The 18,633-nt window shown below is 39.6% G+C and overlaps 1 protein-coding gene across 2 annotated transcripts in view; it reads right to left on the reverse strand.

Moving 5' to 3' along the window:
* The window catches only part of scube3 (signal peptide, CUB domain, EGF-like 3), a 138,625-nt gene that overhangs the window by 84,077 nt on the left and 35,915 nt on the right, over nucleotides 1-18,633 (reverse strand). For both annotated transcript variants that reach the window (XM_012865917.3, XM_012865916.3), the window contains exons 2-3: nucleotides 17,381-17,503; nucleotides 8,377-8,502 (exon numbers count right to left, since the gene is read on the reverse strand). In XM_012865917.3, the coding sequence (XP_012721371.2) occupies nucleotides 8,377-8,502; nucleotides 17,381-17,503 (249 nt within the window). The remainder of the gene's footprint in view (nucleotides 1-8,376; nucleotides 8,503-17,380; nucleotides 17,504-18,633) is intronic.

The raw sequence follows: 18,633 nt of genomic DNA on the forward strand, positions 1-18,633 counted from the left end.
AAAGAAACAAAAGTGTCATCAAAATATGGGTTCATTAAAATCAACGATGTCATCGCAATTTTCAGCAATAGTATTGGAATTACCTATTTACCAGACTTTGTGCAGCTATATTACCAGCCATTGTACACTGATAACCAAAATGAAATATTTTAAAGAAAATAATCAATGAAATTTGGTTTTCTAACTTAAGGAGTTATTTAACATAATGTTTTAACAAAAAGAGTACAAATATCGGACCTCTAATAGTAATGGTAAAGTCACTATTAAGTTTAAAAGAAATAATTATGACCTTGAGGAGGTGCATGTTGAGCTGAAGGTTGAAGGTTGACACATCAGAACCACTTTAATGAGCTGCACACAATGTCTTATTATAGTCAAATAATCATTTAAGCCTTTAAGCGAATATTTGACAAACTATTAAATGTGACCCATAAGTACAGTTAATAACTGCTCATACTTTAACAACTGTGTGGTTAAAATGTGTTAAACGTTTTATTAGTCTCCTCTACGGATTAATTGACTCCTGCCTTGGATTCCAGCGAGAGAACTGTCAAACAAGATCATTTTTCAAGCAGAGCTTGAGATTCTGTAAAATTCTGTGAACAAAAAATGTTTTTCAACATTGTTTCACAGAATTATTCAACATTCAGCTATGCCATGTTTAAACCTTGTGGTCCAGTCACCAAAATAGTTTTCAGGGTAAATGTCCAATCCGATCACACAGAGAGAAAAGCACAAGATGCACTGATTTTCATGTTGTGACTCATTATTTTCATTTTTTGGATTGACTACAGCTTTAGCTCTTTAAAAACAAGTTTACCAGCTGATTAGCTGAAAATGTATCAAATTTAGAGATGGCCCTGACTCAATATCTTTATCCGATTGCATACTGATATTATTTGGTAGGATATTGGGTTGAGGCCACCGACCAATCACCAAAACCACAAACTCCTTGTGCTGGTGAAGATTCTCAGTCATCCAGGTCATTCCAAAAAAAGTAAAAAAAAACAAAAACAACTGGACTTTTTTCCGAAGTTTGAAGACTTCCCACCCAGAAAGCTTTCTCAACTCAAATGTCTGGAGTAGTGTGAAAATCCCAGCTTTATATTATTGCCATTGCAAATGGGTGGACCAGTTTCGCGTTAATCTACAGGCCAACAATGACCCTAACGACTCCCCATTGCTAAGGGGTGGACCAGTTTCGGTTTAATTTGCATGTTATCTAAGCCATAACAAGGCCTTTTTGGGCAATAATATAAAGCTTGGAACTCTACACTACTCCAGACATTTGAATTGAGAAAGCTTTCTGGATGGGAAGCGAAACGTCTTCAAACTTCGGGGAAAAAAGTCCAGTTTTGTTTTTTAACTTTTGTTGGAAGGCACAAACTCTATGGTTTCATCTTTTTACAGTTCATATTTTGATAGATTTAAGCTGACAGTCAAAAAATGACAGATATTAGTATATAAGTATATTCAGACACTGGTATTAGATCAGGACCCAAAAATTCTGGATTAAAAAATCTATAACTAAACTTTATCCTCTTGCCAGCCATCCTTACAGCCGTCCATTCACTGCACATCAAGGTCACGTTCTGGAACAGATCCTTTAAAGACCCAGACATTCATGCCTCTAGCCATACTCCAGAGCTTGTTCTGGAGATTCCCAGAAGACAGGATGGGCGTACATTTCCTCCAGTGACTCTTGGGCTGTCTTTTGGGTAAGGACTCTTTGGCCAAAGTAGAAGTGTGTCAGGGGTCGACATGATAAATGTTGTCCCATTAGTGCTGTCAGCAAGGAAGGAGGTAGGAAAAGGAGCCTGTATGCTTGCTCTCGCAACTCCTTTAGCATAGGAATGTTGCAATGTCCGTTACAGGTGCTAAGCAGCTATAAGGAGTCCCACAATCCTTTGCGTGACATGACGTATAAGCACAGCCCATCTCACGGAAATTAGCAAAAATGTCCAGGGAGAAGAGAGCGGGCACTTTATGGTTCATTTTCGGAAGGCTGTAAGCCCAGATTTGACTCGCATCATCCATGTGTGTTTTCGTCACATAATGATGTATGAGTTAAAAGCTGTCCGAAATAGACACAGCTGTCCGAAGCTCCTGTCCTACGCAAAATAGAGTTCTTACATTTGACCTCAAGAAAAGTAAAGGAACAGGATCTAGGAGCTATAGTTAGACGTTTTCGGATGGAGCCACAATCCTATACTGCAGGCTCTCCTTCCAATGGAAAATGCCAAAAGAACCTCCAAAACAAGAAGCACCCTGCCCAGACGGCCAAACAACTTTAGTGCATTACAGCAACTTGAAGGTAGCATTACAGCATTAATATCTAGCTATAAACTTTATTTTTTTCAACACTAAAGGATTGACAGCTTTGTCTCTAATAGAGTAAATGTCAAACATGTCTGTGCTCACAGGCATGTTGTATAAACAAATATTATATATATATATATATATATATATATATATATATATATATATATATATATATATATATATATATATATATATATAAATAAATATATATATATATATATATATATACACACATTAATTTCAAAAGTTACATTCAAACGTGAGCTCCTATCAGACGTGTTCAGCTTTTGTTCGCTGCATCAGGGAAGAGGCAAATTGATGTAAAGGCTTGCAGAGGAAATCGGCATGAAGGTCGCTGATCTTTTCACCGTCAGGATCTGTTCACTGATTTGTGAAAAATGCTACTTCCTGTTTGATATAATCACTGGGGATTACGAACGCTGCGGCAAAACACGTGAAGGGAAAATTTTTTCAAACAGGACAAATCCGGATTTTCAACCGCAACAATGTCTCGGTGCGTTTCCAGTCATTAAGAGAAGAGTGTTAAAGGAGGTAACTTTTTCTTACCTGCTACTTCAAAGCCATACCTCAGACGCTATTCCCATAGCGTAGCTTTTGTGTAATAGATCACGGTGCGTCTTGGGGGAAAGCTAAAGTAAAAGCACATTCATTTCCCTATAGATTGCAGAGGGAATTGAAGCCGTTTCAATCAATACAAATCAAATCAGTGTCGGTCAATAAAAATCAAAGGAATCTGGCCTGCCAAGGTGTGTGTGTGTGTGTTTGTTTCTGAGCGACGGGAGACCAACACGAGAGAGAGCAGAATGATGAATGCAAGTAAACAAGGTAGAGACACAGGTCTGGTGGTGCTCTTGTCAAACATCTATAATTTCTATTTCAAGCTTGCCTTTGCTTTCCCAAGTGAGTCACTCTAAGGCTGTACGCCGCTGTGGCATTTCTTTTTACAGCACTGAAAAAAAAATGTCTTTATTTGTGTCCTTTAGCTCCAGATAGAAGCAGAAACGTATTTGTGGTATGGGGGAAAGAGGCTGTCTGTGCAGATGCTAATGATATGAAGCTGCTTGACTGACAAACTAGCAATGATAAGAGTGTATTTTGGTTTCTGCGGGACCCTAACCAAAACACACAGGTCATAAATATGGGGATGCTGGTGTTATGGTGGGGAACAGATCAGGCTTCCAGCATCTGGTTTTCATTGTAAAGAGGATGTGTGTTTTGGATTTAAATTGACATCAACTCCTCTGCTTTTGCTCAGACTCAATATATATTTGTGAGGCAAACCTATATTCAGGGTAAAGCTTCCATGGTGAAGATATGCAGTTAAATTATTAATGTCCACCATTCTGATATAGTCTTCAATAACAAACCTGTAACAAAAACGCATAATTGTAACAACTTTTCCTTTTTTATTGTGATTAAGCTTGTAGCTCAAGATAGTTATACTTATTTCTAAGACTAAAAAAATAAGAAAAATAAATAAATAATTTTCAAAAAGTAAACATGGAGTAAAAATTGCAAAAAAAATGTACTTTTGGAAAACTGAACTCCGGCATCAATGCTTACCAAAATGTCCACCCAAGACAAATGGCAAAGTCTTAATTACAGCCGTAATTACATTGTTCTCCATCTAAACACTTGTTCTGATCAAGTTATTCATATATTCATATATATATATAATTAATTTTGTGCTCATATAATCAATGCATTTGAATTATGTTTCTTGTTCAGTCCGATGATGAACTTTTTGTGCATGTAAATATAGCTTATGTCTCTCTTGTGACAGTTAAAGTGCAGCACAGTGATGTAATTGCAAAAACTGTTATGGACTGTCATGCCACTCAACTGATTCAACTGCATTGACCTTTTTTGTAAAGTGCATTGAGACAACTATATAAACACTATGTAAACAAAATGAATAGACCTAAATAAAATTGAGCTATGTTATGTATATACAGCAGCGCTTTCCTGTGTTCTTGGCTTTAACTGAAAAGGCTGAAAACTGCTATTCTTTGAAAACCACATTAAAAGATCAAATATAATGTTGTTTGTTTATACGTTCAAGAGTTTTTGAGTTGTTTTTTTTGGCTCTGAAATATGAAAAGGGTTGCTCTTTATGGTTGTCTACGCATCACGCCAATGTTTCTGTGTCAGGCACAATAGCTCTGTGCGAAATAAATTATACATTGAATGACATCTCTCTCTCCACACTGACAGAAGCAGTCTGCTGTGATATTGCATTGTTTCCACCTTGGTGACTTTCTGACATCTTTGTGGGAGGGGAGGAGGGTTCAGGGCCGACGAGGGGAGACCTCAGAAACCAGAGTGTCCCCAAGTGAGGCACACAGCACGGCGTTCTGCTTCACGCTCCAATGCCTTCTGCCACCGCCCAATGTTATTACACTGCCAACCCATCCAATTTTCAGGATCTGTGCGGCACATGCAGCCGGGAGGAGTGGACAGGGAGGCATGTGCGCTGTCCTGACTTGTGTTAATTAAATGACAGTCACATACATTGTTTCCTCAGACAGAGAAGCCTAGTACCTCCTTCTGAGCTCAAAGTGCACCAAAATCGTACAGAGCAAATCAATGTAGTGATTAATCAATGCCGCTCTGTGGAAGAGCAACATGGGGTAATGCGCTTTATTCAGATTTAAAATCCTTAAACTTTTAGGAATCAGGTGTGTTTCTCCTGCTTCGGGCTCTGAAGGTCTGACCTTGTGTGGGAAGCAGCTGCTTAGGCTCTCTATTACCAAGCTAAGGAATACTTAGCTTTTCTCAGGGGCCAAAAAAAAAAAACTTAAAGCGGGAAAAGGAAGCCGAAGCCTTAACATGAAACCTCTGCTATACTACTTCCTCCCGTTCACTTCTGGTCGAGTTGAGGATTATTATCTTAGCGGTGCAGGGCACAGGTATTAAGGAACTAAATTCATGCGAAAAAGATACCTGTAACCAACAAGGTTCCTAGACATGTATAAATACTAAGTTTAAATCTGAATTAAAATAAGACACACAGTGTCTCATGTTGTTTGGATGGGAGTTGATGGCCAGCTGGTCAGGTAGACAGGATGATTGACGCACAGAAGGATGTACAGAGGAAACATGGAGGACAATAGGCAAACAAAAGACTGGATGAATCAACGGACATATGATGGAGGCTACGAGTGGTCTAAAGGAGAGATGCATGGGCAAATGGATGGATTAATAGATTAATGGATTGATAGACTGATGGACGGACAAACAGATGGATGGTGGGAAACAGATGGATGAACAGAAGAACAGATGGAGGGACAGAAAGACGAACAGTAGGCATACAAATGAATCAACAAGCTGTATTCAAACAATTTCAAAAAGATCCTGAATTTCTCAAAGCCAAATTTGTGCTTTTATCCACATTGTGGTTTAACATTTAAAGGTCATCAACCCGTTTTGTACAATATCAATGGGAGTTAGGTGAAAAGAATACAATAGAAAATTCCTTTACTGTCCTACAGTGGGAAAATTCAGGCAAATCAGCAGCGAGTAAGGGAAAAAGTAAACTAAAGAAAAAGTGGTAGAGCAGGGTGTAGGTTTGCTAATTTGAATGTTGAAGGAATCAGAATCCTCTGCGTTTAAAAAAAAAAAACACAGGCAGACCCCATCCTAAAGTTTTTTTTTTAAAAGTTCCCATGGACTTTCCAACAAATGGGGCAATGACTAATGACCTGCAATGAGTTTAGTCAGTCAACCCCACTTATGCTGTTGTTTCACATATGATAATTTTTCCCCTCTGCAGAATATGTCAAGCATACAATGCCTTGCAAGACCATTCCCCAAGAACAGCACCAACTCCATTTCAAAGTTTTGTTGTCTTAGCATGTGACAACACATGCTAAGACAACAAACCTGACGAGAAAGGGCTGCCCACCAAAACTCACAGACTGGGCAAAGAGGGCATTAATCAGAGGAAGCAAAGAAGACAAAGGTACCCCTGAAGGAGTAGCAGAGCTCCACAGCAGAGACCGGAGAAGCACAATAAGCTGCACACTCCACAGAGCTGGGCTTTATGGAAGAGTGGCCAGGAAAAAAAAAAGCCACTACTCCGTGTTGAAACTAATTGCAAAAGAATACTTTTCTAAAGCATTGTCCTAATTATTTGGGCAGACTGTTTAAGCTACTAAACTTTGAGCTTGTGTTTTGAATGCTGCTCCTGCCTTCGGCTTTCCTGCTATCTGCTTCAGCTCGGTAGTCTCCAGCCCCTCCACCACCCCAGCTCAGAGAACCTCTCCTCACTTTCTGGCATGGCCAGCAGGGTAGAGATGCACTAATTATGACATGTTGAGCAGCAAGACCACTGAGTGATGAGCCTCGACGCCTCACTCGATATTTACACGTTTACACGGGAGTCGTCCGAATGAAATCCCCTTTTTAAGGGAAAAGGGGACATGACATGATTGTGAAAGTTTCACTTTAAGAAAAGAACCTTACTATCAAAGGGCCTGATGGATGCAACTTTGACGCAACAGCGGCAACAGCCACACAACCATGGATGGCAATTACACACCTGCACGCAAGGCAGTAGCTGATCCATGGCACAACAAATGATCCATGAGGAGCTGGACGCCGCTGCTAAATGACTTGGAAAATAGTCCCACTTTACACTGTAGATACAGGCGATGAAGATGCGGGGAGAGAAAGGCGAAAGCACAAGAGCGGCAGGGGTTCACGGTCAAGTCCGGGCAAGATTATTACCAATCTAAAAATGCGTTTTCCATTTCAGTGTACCTTATTCCCAGCCTTACATGGAGGTAGTTGGGTAAAAGGAGGAGTGATATATACGTGCTGCCAGGATGCCCCCATGTAAAGGCTTTTTGCACCGAATCACTGTTGATACATTTTTCAATCATCGCTTCAGCTCAAAGTTAAACCTGCTGTAACAAGACGGCCCTTTTCCTTTACAAAGAAACCAAAGAAGACACTTCATGCTGAAATAGCAGCCTGGAGAGAGATGATTTCTGCGGAGCAGCGGGGTCTGACTTGGGGGGGTTTGAAAGCAAAACAAAAGGAATGCAGGGTGGGGGAACGGGGAAGAAGGAGCAAAACAGAGAAGCAGGATGGGGGTGGGTGGATGATGTCTATGTTAAGCAACTCTCAGCAGCAGCAGCAGCAAGGCGCTGTATTTCCCTTAATTTCAAAACCATTTAAGCGTTACAGGTTCTCTGTGAGACCAGGCTGAATGGCACACTGGTGAAATTTTACACCATGGGAAAAACTGACGACTCACGGCTTGCTCTGAGCTCTCGGCTCAGTGCAAAGCTTTCCCTAATTTTTTTTTTCTCCCTTTGATCCCGCTTATTATGAAAAAGTTCAATTTTCTTTTTGTAAAAGACACATGTGTAGAATAACCGCTCTGTGAGCGAGGAAGTAGCAAATATCCGAAGCAGCAGGCTACTAAGAGCTCCATCTAGCCTTCAGGCATACATGGCCGTGCCTGATGTGACCTTACATCTGCCGAAATAACAAGGTATACAGCTTTAATGCCCGAATCGCATCAAGTTTGACGCGTTTTTTATTTTATTTATATCTTCCTTACGAAAGCCTTTTAAATAAGTCGGTCGAGGCAGATGACCGTTCATACTGAGCCCTGTTCTGCCGGAGGTTTTCCTTCCCGTTAATGGGTGGTTTTTCTTCCCACTGTCGCTTCATGCTTGCTCAGTATGAGGGATTGCAGCAAAGCCATGGACAATGCAGACGACTCTCCATGTGGCTCTACGGTTCCCCAGGAGTGAATGCTGCTGGTCGGGACTTTGATGCAATTAACTGGTTTCCTTATATAGGACATTTTTGACCAATCTGTATAATCTGACCCAATCTGTATAATATAATTGAACTTGATTTTGTAAAGTGCCTTGAGATGACATGTTTCATGATTTGGCGCTATATAAATAAATTGATTTGAATTGAATTGAAATAAAAAAAAAAAACTTAACTACAGGTAAGTAATTTGACAAAAATGCACAGGGGAGAAGCAGATGCTATGTGAACAGATTCACTCACCCAGACAGTTGTGCCCATCATGAGCCAGACGGAAGCCATCGTAGCACGTGCACCTGTAATTCCCTGGGATGTTGATGCACTCGTGGACACACCCTCCATTGTACTCTGTTGCACACTCGTCGACGTCTGCAGGGGAAATCATAAAGAAGGTTGGAGCATACATACGGTTTGGCCTAAAAATGATTCACGTACCTCCCGGTTTAGAGGTAAAACTATTTTCATTGAAGCAAGATGTTTTTCTCCGAGACAAAGGGAGACTTTTAAAAGATAGTATAACATTGTTTAAGCAGTATCAGTTTTGAGAGAAATCATTTATTTTTTTGGTCCATCAGATGAAATACTTTGTGGTTTATGGTGACGTTCAAGTAGGAATATCACTTTTTAATTTCTAAAAATGTCATGTTGAAGTTCGATTAGAACCTTTTTCAATAATTATTAGAAGAATCTTCATTTGGATTGCACCAATCAAACCCTTCTTATCATTGCTGACCAGCTTATTGCATGTTTTACTAGTATTTTGGCAATTTTTCTTATGTTTCAGGTCTTAGAGTTTGGAATGTCACATTACCATTACCCTAATCTTTTACCTGTCTACACAGATACCGCAATCAGATTCAATTCAGGACTCTGAACATCAAAACATTAACACTATTTCTGGTCAGGCAAAACATGTGAAATAATAAAAACTACTGTACACCTAAATCTGAATGAATAATTGGAGCTTGACTAAGGCACATTTAAAGCAATTTTCCTTTGAACAAAGTGCTTTTCAAGGAGTATTTTTTTAAACAGCAGAATAAAAACAACAACATTAAAAATAGCTGAAATTTTAAAAAAGAATAACAAAATTAAAACTATTATGTTATTATTACCAAGATCTGTAGGTATTTTTGACACCCAACATTTTAAATGTGCTTTTTAATAAGCACATATGATTTCACTTTAAATGTAAGTTTAATTCTAATCAATGGCTGAGCTGAAGTTCAATGATAAAACCTGTAAGCAATTAATGTTATTTCTAAATAAAACTGCAATGCAAAATGTTGAGAGAAAGCACTGAAACAGAAACTAGCCAAAGCTGGAGCACGTAAAAAGGTAAAATATAAACTAAACCTGCATTTGTTGTGAGGAGCTGCTTGCTCTCATTTAGTCTAGTCAAACAGTCAATAAATGAAATCCTTTTGTATTTTACCCAAGCTATTTGGCTTTTCTTTGTATTTGCAAGCACAATCAGGTTATGGAAAATATGTAAATATGCACACAAAGAAAGCTGCACTGTAATGAGAAAACAGACTGACACTAAGCCTCGGCTACGCTGTGATGTCTGCATCACTAAAACTCCAACTTGAAAATGCAGAAACTTAAATACAAAGATTATTACAGTGCACCATTGCAGCTTTGCTGTATTAATTATGTTGGTAAAATAAAAACAGATATAGCTACATTATGTCAAAAGATTTAAATGCGCTTCGCAGATGGCTCAGATATTCTGTTCGCGCTTTAGATCTCGCTCTCACATTTATTTAGAGGGATCCTAATTAGTAAGAGTGTACTACAGCTTTTCTTAAGCGCTGCACTCGTGAAGCATCCAGGACAAAATAATCTCTTGATTTACAAAGGATGGTTAAGTGTTTCCGAAGCTAAAGGACATAATCAAAGGTGTTTTGAAGCTCTTTCCAATGTAATTCTGTTAGCAGCCTTCACAACCCGTGTCTTCATAAAGCGACAGGGCAAGTTTTATTTTCCAGGCTAGATTTCGTTAAGCACAATGCAGTATGTTTTCTGTTTCTCGCACAGTCCACATTTATTGGTACCCTCCAATTTAAAAGATGTGAAACAGCTTTTAAAATAAATATTTTTTATTGCAGTAGTATGATTTTTATACTAACATTAACAGGCCAACCTTTACTTTAAACATAATCATTCTGTGGGATGAAAGTCCAACAATTGGAAATAATAGCATTTCACATGATTATCAGGGCCACACGTTTATTTGTACCTCTATTATTGCCTACAGAAAAAATGTAACTGGGGAATTTTTCATCCTTTTATTTTTAGTTAATTCGAGCGTCAGGGACCTTTTAATGAGCGACATGAGTTCCTCTTTCCTTGGGGTGCAAATATGACACAGATGCCCATTTCTTTTTGCCACTGGCCACTAAGCTGAAATAGGGCCTTCATGAACCTTTCCAATCTGCAAAGTGGTGGTAAAACAGGTTACAAATAAATGTAAAGCTTACTGTTAGAACAGTACAGCAAAAAAATTGCTTCTTGGAGTCACCAACTTCTCAATACAACCATTAGACAACATTAGTGTCTATGTGACACTCAGATGTTCAGAACTGAGGCCAGAAAAACGTACTTTCCGTCCAACCATCTCAAACATAAATGTATGGCGTTTGCTAAATGCTACGGTGACTCTAAATGGAACTGAGTTCTTCGCTGAAATGAGACAAAAACTGAGCTTTTTTTTTTTTTAGCAACAAGCAGTCAATGTTGCTTTGGTGTGAAACTAAGGATTAATGTGTCCAGAAGCATCTCCTGCCCACGGTTGAGTACGGTGGAAGATCTGTGATGCTGTGGATCAAGGAACCTCAAAAAGGCCTGGGGAAACCTTTTTCGAGTCCATAGCATCAGGTCATTATTTCATGGCATCATGGCATCATTTCAAGTTTTTGAAAAAAAAAAAAAAAAATCACTTAAAATAAAGACGTTAAAGTTGTGACCTCTGTCAGAAAACTGAAAATAGGCTGTCGTTCTGTCGGGGGGCTAATGATCAAAGACAAACGGCCAAATCAATGCAGAAACGGTTCAACAGACTCAAAATTAACTTTTTTTCTTTGGGAGCAAAGAAAAAGCCGAGAGCAGAAGAGTAATGGTCAACGAGACGTCTCGCTGTATGCTGCAACCTTGTGAAATGTTTCAATAGGAGGATTAAGTGCTGTAGCGTACAGGGCTGCAAGTATTAACAGCGGTGGTGATTTTGTAAAAACTCTTATTTCTTAACGTCAATAACCTGATTTTTTTGTCCTCAAATTCCTTCAATGAAAGATGGATGTACACATCTGTATCAAAGGATGTGTGCGGCGGTGTATTTTTAAGATTATTGAGACCATTTGCTACATACCGTTGAGCAACTGCTGATTATTGTGTTTTTTTACTGTAAAATGTAGCTGCTGGTTGAAAAAAGGGGGAAGAACAAAGGTGGGGTCCAGACTTGATGCAAAGCTTAATTAAAGTGATGAGCATGAAATGGTATTCAGTCATCATTAAAGCACTGTAATAAGTTGCTATGGCATTTTTTTAAAGGGTTATTCACTTTCAGTGGTGACATGACCAGTTCTAGTTAAGAACAGTCCATAAAAATCAACACTCAAACGAGAAGATGTCTAAAATAAAAGATGTCTGACCCCTTGAAAAAAGGTGCTTTGATTTTAGTGAGGACAAAAAGAAAACATCATGCGGTTGCTCCAAGGTTTTATTACAAGTTTTGCACTTAAGATATCCATTTTGTGGTTGCGATTAATATTATAAATCTAACGCAAATATAGCAGGTTGTTAAAAAGGGAAAACAATTTGGTTAAAATCTTCTCCTTTCAATCCTAAAGAGCAGAAATGACCCTGTTTTACTTTCAACTCCCCAATCGAGTTCTTACAGAGGACTAACAAGCTGGGGCAAAAAGCTGATTCACCTGCTACTGATGTAACTTGGACACCTGCCACCATTTTTACTGTTCATTTTTTAAAGCCTAATACTGACAGCCAAGGTTTTATGCTACATTTAATACCCTAAAGTTTTGACCAAATTCATGCCAAGACATTCCCATTTTTTTCCCCCTTTGGAATTTTGTTACTGGCAGCATCTACAAGTATCAACAGTGTTTTACTTAGCACGGGACATTAAAAAGCTCTCTACCATTACACACAGAACAAAGTCAGTGGCAAAATATGCAGCTAGTCATACAAAACATATTTTTGGCTAGGACACAAAAGAGATGGAGCTATTAAAGTAAACAAAATAATTTCACGAGCATGTGTGCAGTCAGAAAGGAATCTGGAATAAAATTAGTCCTCGCATTATTTACAATGATGACATTAAGAGCGAACTATAATTCACTGATAAAATACACATATTGGCAGTAAGATGAGCTTGCTTAGCTGGAACTGGAGGAATGTGGTACATAAAATAAAAAAAAAACGAGATGGTAAGATGGGAAGATAGCAGATTGTTATGACAACCTAAGTGGAGTTGTGATTAGTGTCGAGAGGCTTATATGGGAGACCCAAACAAGGTGGACTGGGAACACAGAATACCTCCACTTAATACTATCTGGTCCACAAAAAAACAGATACTCCCTGTTGTTAATATCCTTTTTGAGGCCAGCTCTCTGAGGGATTAATTGATTCTGATAGCTGGATCAATTCAATTTTTTTCCTATTTTAGAGCTTTTTGAGATTTCTTCACTTTTCACATTGTTGTTGCCATTTTCTATACGTTTAAAGGTAAAATATAATATTATGAATGGACAATGGACTCCAGAGGCAACATTCAGCACTAAGATTATAGCTTTTAGTTGTCTACTGAACAGGATTTGCAGGTTTCAGTAAACTGGTTTTCCACCATTCTTTTCGAAGATCCTCAAGCTTGGTTAGGTCTTGCTGGAAAATGAAGCTATAGCACATGTTTTAGGCCCCCGACCATGCAGAAAATCCTTGTAATAAATAATCTGTACTTTGCTGAAGGTTCTCAAACCCTGCTCCATCTTCCTAACCTGACTCTAGCCATATGGATTTTGCTCCGCCTAGCTCCACTTATATCCATCTGGGACAGATCCATAGGAATTGCGTTTTTTGAAGGCTGGGCCTTATCAAAAATTCTTGCATATGATTGGATAAGCCACTTGTCTGTCATCTTTATCGACGTGATTTCAACCACTCACACCGAAGATAACCCGTGACGCTGATGAGAGCGACGCAGGAAAAAACAAAACTTTTTTTTTTTTTTTATGTGTTTGCGTCTCTACTGGCATGCATTTTATTGACAGTAAGCTGACAGGAAGAGGGGGGAAGACAGGCCACAAAGCATCGCGGGTCGGAGTTGATCCTGGGCCGACCGCGTCGAGGATTAAAGGCCTCCTAACATGGTTCGCGCTAACCACTCCGCCACGGGCGCGCCCCGAAAAACAAAACTTGCCAAATCCGGTCGGTAGAAGGGCGAAAACATGGTTTCCACCAACAAAAGCCTTCAGAGGCGTTCTCTGATGTTCTTTTAATGAAACAATATTAGGTAGATTGGACAACACGGAAGAAATAGCAGCATCAATGTTAACGCTTGCTTCCTCGATGCGAGTCGCCATTGCTTTCTGAATCAAAACAGTCTCACGTCACGGTCGCTTCTCCACTACGTCACATCTATGAAACTCCAGCCCTGCGTCCTGATTGGCTGGACAATAAAATTGGTTGGAGAAATCACTCTCTATGGGAGAGGTCCCAGATGGATGTGAGTGGAGCTAGGCGGAGCGAAATCCATATGGCTAGGGTCAGGTTACCATCTTACTGCTGCCATCAGGAAAAGCAACGTCCCCAACAGCATGACTCTGTCACCGTGCCATCATATGTGGAATTTCTTTAGACAGCTGATGAGTGACGGGGTGTGCAGAGTCCCAGTTTCTACACAAACATGCAGTGTTGTGCAAAAGTGATATTCCTACTTGAACTTCACCACAAACCACAAAGTATTTCATCTGATGGCCCAAAACAAAGCACTGCATAACTATAAAGCAGACCGTAGATAACAGACATTTTACAGACTTTTTCACAAATAAAAAGGTAAATTGTTTTTATAACCTTCAGAACTCACCATATCGGTAAGTAGGGTCCAGCTGAGTGTGACTTAATCCTAGTGTAAATACAACGGTCAGGTTTTTATGCTGAGATTAAGCCCCCATAACCTTGCCTCGGAGATTTTGTAGCAAACAAGGAACAAACAGCATTGTGATCCAGGGACACAGCAGACAGGTCAGGGTTTTGTGAAAACGTTTGAAGCAGGGCTAAATTAACAAACAATATGCAAAGTTTTGAACATCTAATCCTCATCTGTTACAGTCATGACCATCAAAGACTTTGGCACTACTGCAAATCAGTTCAGTTCAAACCTCCGCTGTCCCTCAGGTGGAAATTTGGCTTACAGTCGGAGCCAAGAAAACATGAGCGCACTGCACAAGAGGACACGCTATAATACAAGCAATCTGACACAGCCGTATCAGTGTCAATACAATTCAGCAAAACTTTTTACAGGCATGTGGTAATTGGAGCTTTAGAAATCTGCAGCTAGAGTGGGCAAATCTGTTGACAGGATGGACAATTATTGGTAATGTTTTCCACAAATCTGGCGATTGGCAGAGAAAGCCAATGTCAAAAGAAACCCAAAAGAACAAGCTGATCTAAAGTATTCAATAAGCCATCAAGGGAACGCAGCAAACACATTTAAGTGTGTGCTTTGATCTGGTCAGATGTTTCTTGACATGCATGCAATCGTATGTCTGGCAGGAGGCTACCGCTGAACACCGCCTTGAACACACCGTTCCCACAGGGAAACACGCTGGTGGAAGCGTCATGCTGTGAGCATGCCTGTCTCCAAGAAGACAACGAGGAGAGTCTGAAAAAGACTTGAAAAGAGGAACGGAGGTTCCAGCACTACCCTAAACACAGAGCCAGAGCAACAATCGAACGGTTTGGATCAAAGCATATTCCACCTCAGCAGCCACAGTGTTATGATTTGCTGTGGTGGTGGAGCCAAAGTGCAGCAGGAGCGACGCCGAGCCATCAAGAAGAGTAATATATTTGATATACGGAAAACTTGAGGACAGTGACAGGTTGACAAACGGGGCAGACCGTCAGGTAGCGTCAACAGAGAATCCAGCGACTAATGAACAGAAAACAGGAACTTAAATACGCTGGGAAGTAATCAACTGGATAACAAACAGGTGAGTAACAATCAACAGAAATACACGGCAGGGACGGCAACTAGGGTGGGAAATTAGAAGGGTATAAAACACAGGTAAACTAGGCACTAAACAAACTAACTGAAAGGAACCTAAAAACTAATAAATAACCAAACACCTTAGGACTGTGACACAGAGGAGCTGCAGGCCAGTATGGGAGCCCCCATTAAAGATCACTGGTGGATCTGATTTTTGCTATTTATTCCCTTTTACTTTATCAATGGTACTTTTTTCCAGAAATGCCTGAAGCCAGTGGCATCAAAATTTTGAAACTTTGTACTGTTCTATATATACGAGGAATGCCAAAAAATCTTGACTGGAATACTTGTGTTAAAATGGCCTAGTCAAAGTCGAGAGATAAATCCAGCTGGGAACCTGTGACAAGACTTGAAAATCGATGTTCACAGACACTCTTGATACAATCTGACTGAGTTTGAGATGTTTTGCAAAGAAGAATAAGCAAAAATATCTGTCTGTAAATGTTCAAAGCTGGAAGACGCATATCCTAAATGACTTGGGACTGTAATTTCTGTGAAGGTACTTGCAAAGTAATGACTGAGTTGGCTTGAATACTAATGCATGCCATCTTTTTTTTTAGATTTTTAGTTATAAAAGAGAATTTGGAAAGCATGTATCATTGTCCTTCCATATCAAAACTGTGTGCACCTTAATGTTGGTCACATCAAACCCCAATGAAATACAACAAGATTTGCTTTAACATGAAAAAATGACAAAAGGTTCAAGTTGTCACCTAATCCAGAAGTCCTTATTTTGTTTTTTGCTTTTAATCGAACTGAGTGCTGTAAAAACCTTTTGACAGAATCTTCTTTATAATCTTGAGTTTGTTTATGTGTGGTTTAGTCTTAAAATGCATTTAAAATAATCATATTCGTTAAAGTTGAATAGAATTAATATTTTTACAGTTGAACAATTTTTTAACATTGGCTTTTTATAACATCATTCTTAAAATCACATCATTATACAGTTTGTATGTAATCTAACCTTTAGTTGTTAAAGCTTAAATAACAAAACTAAACAAAAAAACAGTTTAAAGAGGCAAATTAAGTCACAGTTGGAAAGATATTAAACTACAAAGAGGATAATTCTGAGAACTGTTCACAATAAATGTGCTCAATCCCTTTGTTTTCCGTTTTATTCTTTCTGCGGTGCCCTTTTACAGCAAATAGTGGCTCAACCTACCTAAGCAGAACAATCAAAAATCATAGTAAAAGGTGATTGTGCAGTCAGCCAAATAGTTTGTTCATAAGCTGTAGCAACATTTAGTGTAACACTTTGATACTTTTTTTAAATTGAGGAATGTTCCTTTTGATTTTCGCTTATCTCATCCGTAAGAAGCTAAACTAACCTGCACCTCGATGGAAACTGAAATATTTTACAACAGACTCAATAAAACATACTTTTATGACCCAAGGCAGAAGGCCATGAAAGGTTCCCCGTCGAATACATGAAAGAATAACGCTGGGTTAAAACAAACAGTATTGTGAAATATGGTTTATTTAATGGCAGTAATAAAAAGTGCTGGATGTAATGATCTGAGCGCTCTGAGCACATTGAAAGAGGCTAGAAAAGCAAACTTGTTTTAGGCTGAAAGTCCTGCCGCCGGCACTGCGAGTATCCCTGACAGCTTGGCAGGGCTTCCGACTGCCGTTTCCGCCGCTATCTTAATTTTCTCCCCAAACATGTGTAGGAAATTTACTGCTTCATTTCATCTTGTCACAAAGGAGCACTCTGCACCTGGCTTCCACTTTCCACTGGTTGTAGCTTTCTTGGTCGTTCCTCCTCCCTCCTTGGGAAAATTGCAAAGCTAATGAGTTATTTCAGCTGAGACAGAACCTCTTATCAAGCCTGTCACTCGCCTTAAAAGCGCATATAAAGCTGTACGAGGCAATGCATTGCCGTGTGCTGAACGTTCCTCCCAGGCTTGCAGAGAGGGGTTTGCAGTGGTTTAAATCTCTGGCAACGAACGCTATGGGACTTACCTTCACAGTGTTTGCCGTCTCCTTTGTAGCCTGACTTGCAGATGCATTTGTAAGACTTTGGGGTGTTCTGACAGATGGCATCAATGCTGCAGTTGTCAAGAGCCTCTGCACATTCGTCCACATCTAGATAAGAGCAGAGAGAAAGGGGCAGTAAGTAAATTGTTACCAGGGAACCCTGATGTGCTCTATGCTGGAAGATTGAAAATCAACACAATCAGCGTTCAATACATATAAAATCTGTTGCATGTGCTGTCTTTATAAATTCATTTTCTCTGTTTATACAAGAATCACACCGCTGGAGCAGGAAAACGTAAATTGCATGGACATGTCAGTTTCCTAAATACCCACTTGAGGCTGTCTTGGACCGTCTAATAAAAGGTTAAAGCACCCAGCTACGTGGTTCTGCTGGATAAGTATTGATAATTGAAATTAAGTAGATATGAAGCTCCTGTCCAAAAATAGTCCACCTCTTTCAAAAGGCACCGTTTCAGTAAATGTTTCCAGCATGTCATCATGGTGTCATAAGCTAGATTAACTCTCTGGAAAAGAAGTTCGAACGCTGTCGTCACACTGATTACAAAGGGATTAATTTTGGCTCTGGAGGAAAAGTAACAAGAGCAACATGCCGATCAGAAGAAATCCTCTGTAGAGCCACTAAGAATATCATGGAGGCTTTGTCTACTTACAGAGCCTTGGAAAGGTTTTCACTCCCCTTTGCTTTTTACCTATTTTGCTACATCCCAACTTGTGATGTAAATGTTTTTTTTAATCATGTTTCATGTGATGGACCTGAACAGAATAGTCTAAGTTGGTAAAGTGAAATGAGAAATATATAAGCAAATGGTACCACAACATAACCTGCCAAGAGAGGCCCGACCGCCAACAAAGACCAAAGGTAACCCTAAAGAAGTTGCAGAGCTCCACAGCAGAGAGTGGAGCATCTGTCCATAGGACTACAATATGCTGTACGCTGCCGAGCTGAGCTTTGTTGAAGAGTGACCAGAAAAAAAAAATGCCACCACTTGGTGTTAAAAATAAGAAGGCACGTTTAAGGTTGCCAAAAGGCGCGTGGGCAACTCTTAAAAATGTATGGAGGTGCTCTGGTCAGAGGAGACTAATATTTGACTTTTCAGCCATCAATGAAAACCCCAAGAACACCATCCCCAGAGTGAAACATGGTGATAGCAGCATCATGCTATGGTGATGTTTTTCATCTGCAGGGGCGAGGAAAAGTTGGATGGTGTCAGTCGGCC

Source organism: Fundulus heteroclitus, chromosome 1 (assembly GCF_011125445.2).
Source record: "Fundulus heteroclitus isolate FHET01 chromosome 1, MU-UCD_Fhet_4.1, whole genome shotgun sequence".
Taxonomy (NCBI): Eukaryota; Metazoa; Chordata; class Actinopteri; order Cyprinodontiformes; family Fundulidae; genus Fundulus; species Fundulus heteroclitus.